Here is an 8,771-nt window from a genome sequence, read left to right on the forward strand (position 1 = left end):
GGGGCTTTATATGTGGGCTGGCAGGAGCTGCCAACTTGGGTTTCTCGTTTCACATGGGACGGTTATGTCAGAATCAGCCTGCCAGGACCTTGGCATTCACGTTGCTCCTATAGCCCAATAAGGCACGTTCATACGGCTTGGTAAAAGAGGGGCTTTATATGTGGGCTGGCAGGAACTGCCAACTTGGGTTTCTCGTTTCACATGGGACGGTTATGTCAGAATCAGCCTGCCAGGACCTTGGCATTCACGTTGCTCCTATAGCCCAATAAGGCACGTTCATACGGCTTGGTAAAAGAGGGGCTTTATATGTGGGCTGGCAGGAGCTGCCAACTTGGGTTTCTCGTTTCACATGGGACGGTTATGTCAGAATCAGCCTGCCAGGACCTTGGCATTCACGTTGCTCCTATAGCCCAATAAGGCACGTTCATACGGCTTGGTAAAAGAGGGGCTTTATATGTGGGCTGGCAGGAACTGCCAACTTGGGTTTCTCGTTTCACATGGGACGGTTATGTCAGAATCAGCCTGCCAGGACCTTGGCATTCACGTTGCTCCTATAGCCCAATAAGGCACGTTCATACGGCTTGGTAAAAGAGGGGCTTTATATGTGGGCTGGCAGGAGCTGCCAACTTGGGTTTCTCGTTTCACATGGGACGCTTATGTTAAAATCAGCCTGCCAGGACCTTGGCATTTCGTTACCCCTATAGGCTACTAGGGCACATTCATGCGGCTTGGTTAAAGCGGGGCTTTATGTGTGGCTGGGGAGAAGAAGAAAAAAAAAAGAATTAGAAGAATGCTAGCGCCCGCATGATTTCGCTCAATATTCGGTTCAGCAGCGTTGAACTCTTCTAACTTTTTTTAATAGGTATAATATAGCAATGGCAGTTTTTTGCTGAAGTTGGACACTCCTGTTCGCAAATATTGTACCCGTGTTTTCTCATCACTAGGTAAAGGGTAAGGAGCTTTTTCTTACTGCTACTTTGGATCACATTGATTAGTTCGTTTTATGTAGTACTATTCCTTCTATCCGCAAAAGATATACATTATATATCCTTCGGATAAATTACTATAAACTGCCATTACTTCTAGGTATTATTCTTAGATGTCAGTGGCCTGTAATAAGAGAGTAACTACTCGTTATCGTCGACTCAAGTGCTTCCATACGGCTGCTATGCAGTGTACCTAGAAACTTCGTAGTTAAAGAAATTCCCGTACCCTTCCGGATTCAAACCCGGGACTACCACCTAACCGAGGCAGTCGTTCTACCAATATCGGCAACCGGGATGGTTGGAAAAGGTTGGAACAAAGTGAATCGTCCAGCAATTGGATATGTGAAGGGGGGTTGATAAGATGTTTAAGGGAATTCGCTGAACATAAATCTCAATTGGCAGAGCGATTGCTTCGGAGAGGCGGTGGTTTTGGGTTCGAACCCTGTATCAGGACGAATTATTCAACTACAAAGTTTCTGTGAAAGCCATAATAGCTTTCCTTTCTATTCTTATAACAGCGCAGTGGATATCAATGAGTAATTGCTTCCTTATTACAAATCTACTCCAGCTTCCTGGATTCACCTAAACATTTGACCAAAGCAGTTATCGATGCATGGTGTCAAAATTTTTATGGACACGTACTCTTCGGGCTTTCCATGACGCCAAGTTCGTAGGGACCATTACACTGTACGGAGGTTCTCACGAAATTGCCACAGCAGCTTCTTGCTGGTTCGTAAGAACGCGTGGAAATAAAAGGTTTTCGCTCCGACTCCTCCACTGCTCTCGACCCTGCACTTCTATTTAAGCTACGGTTAACGTAGTTAACTCTTACGGCGCCCATTCCTGTTTCCTTATTGTGTTATGCTGTGTATAGAACGCTTGTGCAGCGTATAGACATCTCCAGTGAGCGTTCCGTAGGCACTGCCATTATCCATATGTTGCTCGCTGCACTGTTGTGAGTTGTGTGGACACGGCGGAAGCACTGTGGAAGTCGCGGCACGCGATTTATATTTGTTCGCTAAATTTCAAAGAACTCGTGTTTTGACATTCGCCTGCATCTTCAATTCCCAGCTTTAATGACAGCTATAATTACCATGCCCTTGTTTATTCAGGACACCGATACTTCCTTTGCGCTACGTAACAGTATGTGGGAGGGGCGGAGTTCTATCGCCAGTACTGGCGGGTTCCCAAAAGGTACCCATGAGTTTGTACAAGCTTTCTCCTGACACAATTCATCTCAGTGGAAATGTTTGGTCTTTGACATCTCCTCGAACAGGTTTAAAAACGGCTTAACCATGGCGCTCAATGACTTATATCCTCTGTGACCGCTGTAATTAAATCGACATCAGCTTCTGCTACTGTGATTCATCTTACAACAGCCACACTGTCGCTTCTATAGTGCTTCTGCAGTGCTGTCATTACCGGGGACACTTAGGGAAGAAAAAAACTAGAAAGCGATATAACTCAACGTTATCATGGAAGGACAGCATGGATGTTCTTGTCATAATAGTTGCTGTCTTGCACTTAAGTGCTGTACCACACTGAGCACTGAATAGGAGGAGGAGGGTAATATAAGGAGGGAATAATTTTTAATGCATTCTAAGCCCCTTTTTAATGTAAACAGAGCGAAGAGGAAGACACAGGACGAGATAAAAGGAAGCCACAATACAAGCGCTTGTACTGTGGCTTTCTTTTATCTCGTCCTATGCCTTCTTGTTCGCGCTGTTTAAATTAACAATGGATGTTTACCAACTCGCCCAACTTGGTATTCGAAGCCCCGTCCTGAAAAAAATATAAAAAAGCCGCTGTCAGTCATACGTACGCAATGTCCGTGTGTGCGTCCGTGCGTGAGTGAGAGAGAGAGAGAGAGAGAGAGAGAGAGAGAGAGAGAGAGAGAGAGAGAGAGAGAGAGAGAGAGAGAGAGAGAGAGAGAGATCAATTGATCTGTACTTAGGGCACGCGATATAGGTAGGTGCGGCAGTGCATTAATGTCAATACTGCTCAGTGGTTTGTACTAGGTAGGAGGAGTACTGTTAGTACTTGTATGGAATGCCAAAGTAAGAGTTGGCATACTAGTTAGCGGCTAGTGTCTAGTGCTATAGCTAATAGAGTGCTAATTATGGTTAGCAGTTTACTTAAGGATACAAAGTTTGTGCACACAGACTTCGCGAATCGGGGTGTATATAGGATGGGGTCATCAAAATGGCTCGTAATAATTCTCACAGTAAGTGCAAATCAATACCTAAAGAAGCCATAAAAAATTACAGATGATGAAAATAACACATTGTCATCGCGCGACGTCGACTGTCAGTCCCAATAATTTTTATCCATCCGATGTCAGACTTTTGGGAAGCTTTCGTTTCCTTTGCTACAATCCCGCAATTGATGAGATTCATTACCGAAGCGACGCAATGGACAAGGACACAGGGAGAATGAAGACAGCGCGAGCGCTCCTTCCCGTGCTCTCTCCTTTGCTCTACTTCCATCCAGAATCCAATCCAACTAGCCCAGATTTCCACGGTAATGAATGGGAGGGAGTTTGTGCCATAGTTTCGTTGTAACACGATTGCACAACACAGAAGCACCTGCCCCAGTGCCGCTGATTGGGATTGAAGTCGCATACCCCTAATTTATTAGCAGCACAAGCTTAGCAAAAAAGTAAAGTTAGTAACTACTTTTCAAGACTTTCTGTCGATACGCACAGTTTAAACAGCCACATGTGGACAATTCCATCTAGTTCTTCTGATAAAAATTTATTTACTGGTTCATTTTGTCTATGCTGACGCTCGGCAGGCTGCAAAAGCGCATTCACCGGTGAAAACATTGGGTTTAGAAACCTTGCTACCAGTAATTTTAGACCATTGCTGTCATTAATGGAAATGACAAGTAGACACAGTTTAAATGTGAAATGGCGGTTTACTGTAGCCTTTGAGATCCGCAACGGAAAACCGGTCTCGAAGGAAGCATTTTACTTACAAGATCTGCCGATGATGGCGACACTGGCGGAATGAAGGTCCGACAGCGTTTAGCACAAATAACATTTGGTTTATTGTCTTATGTACACGACATAAAACACACGCAACGATGTCTTATTTTACCATTATTGCTGAACACAAAACTGCACGTGTCTTTTTCTCGGACTTGTTCTGGCCCATTTATTGGCTTTTACACATAAAGGTTTTTTACACACTTGGCAGGCCGTGCAGAATCACATATGTACACCTCAATAATATCGAACTTCTCTCCTTTCATTTTCTAATGGTGACATTTTTCTCTTTTTCTCAAAACAAAAGTACATAACTTAGTATGTGTTTGTGGGCACGCGCATGTGTGTTAAAACAGAGCAAAAGAACAACCATTTGTGAGCTGAGATGAAACGGTACACTCGAGCGTAATTCATGTTCATACACATTTTTTCCGGGTTTTCTGATAATTTTTACTGCCTCCCAAAACAACACTGCGCGCAATGTTTAATGCTGAAATATAAATGAGCCTTTAAAAAAATACATTTTATAATAGCAAAACACTGGCCACTGGTTTAGAGATATGAAAAAAAAAAATCAAAATATATTCTTTCACAGGGTGGTGCGCTCTTAATAAGCTATGAACAGTCGACCGATACTCCTACTTCAGCTCTGATTACACCAAATTTCTCTCTTTTTTTCTTTTTTTTTTTTTTCATTTTACACGGCATCTGATGACAAAGGGGTCAGGACTGGATGCTTGAAAAGGCTGGGTATTTTCCTTTATTTTACAAGAAATTTATTTGCCAAATGCCAAATCGCTGAAACCTTGTCTGCCTGCTGTCGACTCGGCATAAGGAGGAGGACTGAGTGGTGAGAAGGGAGAGGGAGGGGGAGAGGAGGTTTTTGACACGGCTTCGCGTTTTGCAGGGCGATCGGGGCGTAATGGCGGGGCATTTTTCCGAGACGCAGGCTCTTGGCACGGCCGCCGGTACACCACCAACGGACGGAGTGTGGCCGGCCTCCGACCCTCGGTAAGGAGTGCTTAACGAAGTCTTGGTAGGCTGCATGTCTTTCACTGTGTGTCCTCGCGTGTGCGTCCGCGCATCCACGCCATCTAGCGGTTGTCACGATACAGCGTTCCCACGCGAAGCTTGTAGTGACCCTAGTCATTGCAGAAGACCCCCCTTAGCGTGCGCCATGCAATCAGGCTGAAAGTGACATTTACCGGAAATGAGCTGGCCTCGCGAGGCATGCGTCGCCGCTTGTCTCCGTAGAAAAGGGCACGGCGCGACGCGTACACGTGAGTGAGTGAGCCCATTATCGGTGACCTAGACGCGCGTCATACGGCGTCTTTGTCATCTCTTCCCTGCGCTGCCTCGACATGTTCGGGCGACGCTGTAGCGTTAGTTGGCACTGCGGACGTTTACGATGAGGAGCGGCGCCCGGAAGGGGTCAGCGAACAAGCCGGAAGACGTCTATGTCTTGCCTTGCCGCGCAAGCGCGGTTATAGGTATAAGCAAGACAAATTCGCTGCACTCCAGATCACTAAGATGAAGAGCGGTGCCTATCGAATGACATTCAGCTAGCTTCAACAAATATTGTTTCCTACTGAAGTAGCGCACCCAGTCATCCTATACGCCTAACCTAACCAGTGATGCGGCATAATTATATCTCAGAGCCGCAGCTCACACATTCAGTCGACGACAGCGTTGCAGCACACGACATGTCATTCAGCGATTTTTTTTTCTGCTGCAAGCACTCTTTTTCAAACGTATTATCCGCCCATCCTGTGGTGAAAATGCGATCAAGCCACTCATCGGCTCACTTGCTATCTCCTCGCGAACTGTCTCTTGTTGCAACCGAGTATATGACGCCGCTTCGATTTCCTAGCAGGTCGGCCTGAAGCAGTGTTTGTGTTTGCTTGGCCTGGGACTGCTCAGATGCCGACGGAAACTTCAACAGATCCCCACAAAACATTTGAGGTGAGGTTTTCTGAATGTCGTTGAAACGACAGAGGAAGCACGTAAACGGCTGCTTTAGACCGATCTGCGCAGAAAACCCATGCAAGTAGCTGAGCGCTAAGGACGGCCTGGACGCCATTCTTGGGAGGTGGTTTAGAAAATGAATGGGACGGGGGGGGGGGGGGGGGGGGGGGATGGGAAGGGAGGATGCGGAGTGTGGGGATTGTGGGGAGGATCTCGGGTCGGGGGGTATGGAGTCAGTGCGCAGTGTCGTTATCTATCTATCTGGTGGGCTAGGCCTTGGCCTTGGTTGGGGGCTCGGTCTCGTAGGTCAGGTCGTTGAGGTAGAAGTAGTTGGGCGAGTCCGCGCAGTTGACGTTGTATTCCCAATCGCAGACCCGGTACCGCTGGTTGAAGGCCGTGTCGTTGGCGCAGATGTGCGGCACCCTACGTCCGTAAGCGTCGCACATGTGGAAGATCTTGCAGTCGAACTCCATGTCGGCGTAAAAGCCGATCGGCTTGTCGCTGCAGTCGAAGTGGAATTCAACGTCTGGAAACTCTTCCCATCGCTTCGCCTGCGTCAGTAAAGAGAGGAGCAAGAAACGTGTCAAAGTCCGAGGTCCAGACAAATAAGACCTCCATCTAAGAAAAATTGAATGATCATTACGAGGCAACAGCCACACAGAGTAGATTGTTGTGCAAGTTATACTGTATTCATTGCGTTAAGGGAAGGTGAGAACCAGCACATCTTCTGTGTCTCAACGCGGAACAATACTGCAGATCACAAATACTGTGGAATTCGGCAATGCGCGCATTCGCGCATACCAATACGCCTGCACAAACGCCTTCTCGACAACGCGCTAGGTATCAACCTTTCGCGCCTTTCTCTATAACGACATTCAATTTCGCGCCGCCTCGCGACGTTATAAAGGCACGACAATGGGCAGCAATTCGAAAGGGAGTCGGCGCGTCAGCGTCGCGTAAAGGACCGTTCGGTCCGCGGGTCGTCGGATCGCTTCGCTATTCTTCGCCGGCCAACGAGCTGTGCGCCGGGATTCTCGCCGTTGCGTCGCTCCTTGAGCGCAACAATGCGTATACAGTTTACTTGCGCGTCGGAGGCCGGACGCCAGAGCCCGTAGCTTCTGGCGACTCTATTGAGCGCCAAGGCTACGTGGGGCAGGGAGAGACCGACCGCGGCGTGCGTCACTGTGTTGCGTCCCTCGGACGGGTTGCGCATCAGAGCCCCCCACTGCGACTCCGCCATTAATCCCGGAGCCTGCAGCGGGCGGGCACACAATGTCAGTATCAAGGCGCTTTGGCACGCAGCGTGGCCCGATGGGGCGCCCGCGCTGCTTGGCCCCACCGTCGGGACTACCTGTGTCCGTAAATCAGCGATGTGGCAGCGCTCGCCGCGGTGCAGTATTTGCCAAGTGCGCGACCACGCGCGCGAGAGTCGTACGGACGCTTCCTGGCCGTACACCGCCGCGGGCCGAGGATGTGTTTGCTCTTGCGTGACCGTTCCAAGGACGTTAATTCCTCGCGCGCTGGCGATAATTTTTATACAACCGTCCGGACGCCTCCTGCTGGTTTACGGCTTTGTCCAAGAAGAGCAAAAAAAAAAAAAAAAAAGAAAATAGCTGAGGTATACCTTGCCTACCGTTTGCTACCTGAAAGGATTTAACTCAATAGACCTCTGCTGACAACTTTCTTTCTCCCCACGCGTCGGGAAGAGGCTATGCGTGAGGCTCTGCCATGCCTGTAGCCGCTAAATCCTGCCACCTGAAGAAACTGAAAGAAGCGAGTCGGATGCATTTTTTCTTTGTCTCCATTGTAGCGCCTTCGCCAAATGTCAGCAGTAATCCGCGCAGTGGCATCGCTGAGCAAGAGTTCGGTAATCTTTCTTAGATAAAAAGCCAGTGCAATGCAAATCAAAACAGCAGAATGAAGCTACAACACGCTCATTTTTAAACGACCACGAATATCTGTATACAGTGCTTTTCTGTAGGAAAAGGTTCCTTTTTCCTTGAGAACGGAAGGGGGGGATCACTTGAAACTGCTGTGCACTCACCCTGTGGAGCGACTTTCCGCAAACCAGGTACAGGGCTGAAGAAATAAAGAAAAGGAACATGAACACAATATATTAGTCTCAGCGATTACGTTGAGAAATGGATAGCAGATGCACACAAAACAATTCCTTGCCCAAACAGCTGGTCAGAAACGTTATCCAGTGTACACCAGGAATAAGACACACTGATATAGCGCATCTCTCACTCGGAACCTAAAAGTAAATTTGTTACAAGCTTTTAATAGCCAACAGAATCTGCTGTTACACGCTGACATAGTTGACACATCATCTTTAAAATTAAACACATTTTTTTTTCTATCGTATCGTAGCGGGCTTTGCTTACCGAATTTAATCACTATCTTCTAAGCAGACGTTTTTTTTTTCTTTCGTACGACTCTTGATACTGCAAGCATATAATTTAGCATTTAAGCGAACTGCGAATTAAGTTAGCTTCAATTCACGGTTAGCTTTTCTATTTTTTGTCGGATGAATTTCTAATTAATAGAGAAGAATGTAGATGTTTGGTTTTTGCAGTAAGCTCGCTGATGAAACACATGTCACGCAGACTCTTAAACAAATCGCTATCACACCCACCTTTTGCGCCTGATTTAACTTACAGAACATCTATAAGCACCAAAACTTACGCGCTTCTTTTTTAACTAGAGAAGAAGAATATAGCTATGAAGTAGGATGTCAGAATCTTCATAGCACACATTTCAATCAAAGAAATGCCCCGCCGGGGTGGTGCAGTTGTTACGGCGCCCGACTACTGTGCCCCAAGGACGCGGGATCG

General features: G+C 47.2%; 1 protein-coding gene across 1 annotated transcript; it reads right to left on the minus strand.

Moving 5' to 3' along the window:
• Window positions 1–6,206: 6,206 nt before the first annotated feature.
• Window positions 6,207–8,041, minus strand: LOC146186580 (U-scoloptoxin(01)-Er1a-like). The gene is made up of 2 exons (XM_084608064.1): window positions 7,982–8,041; window positions 6,207–6,488 (listed from the first exon to the last, which is right to left on the minus strand). The coding sequence occupies exons 1-2, from the start codon at window positions 8,039–8,041 to the stop codon at window positions 6,207–6,209; spliced, it is 342 nt and encodes a 113-aa protein (XP_084464190.1).
• Window positions 8,042–8,771: the final 730 nt, after the last annotated feature.

Source organism: Amblyomma maculatum, chromosome 6 (genome assembly GCF_055883805.1).
Source record: "Amblyomma maculatum isolate TAMU_Amacu chromosome 6, ASM5588380v1, whole genome shotgun sequence".
NCBI classification, from domain to species: domain Eukaryota; kingdom Metazoa; phylum Arthropoda; class Arachnida; order Ixodida; family Ixodidae; genus Amblyomma; species Amblyomma maculatum.

Bases quoted from the DNA above. Each gene is read 5' to 3' on its own strand.
- LOC146186580 (XM_084608064.1), bottom strand. From the start codon at position 8,041: ATGTTCCTTTTCTTTATTTCTTCAGCCCTGTACCTGGTTTGCGGAAAG. The intron at 6,489-7,981 runs GTGAGTGCACAG...TTACTGACGCAG, and splicing joins GCGGAAAGTCGCTCCACAGG to GCGAAGCGATGGGAAGAGTT.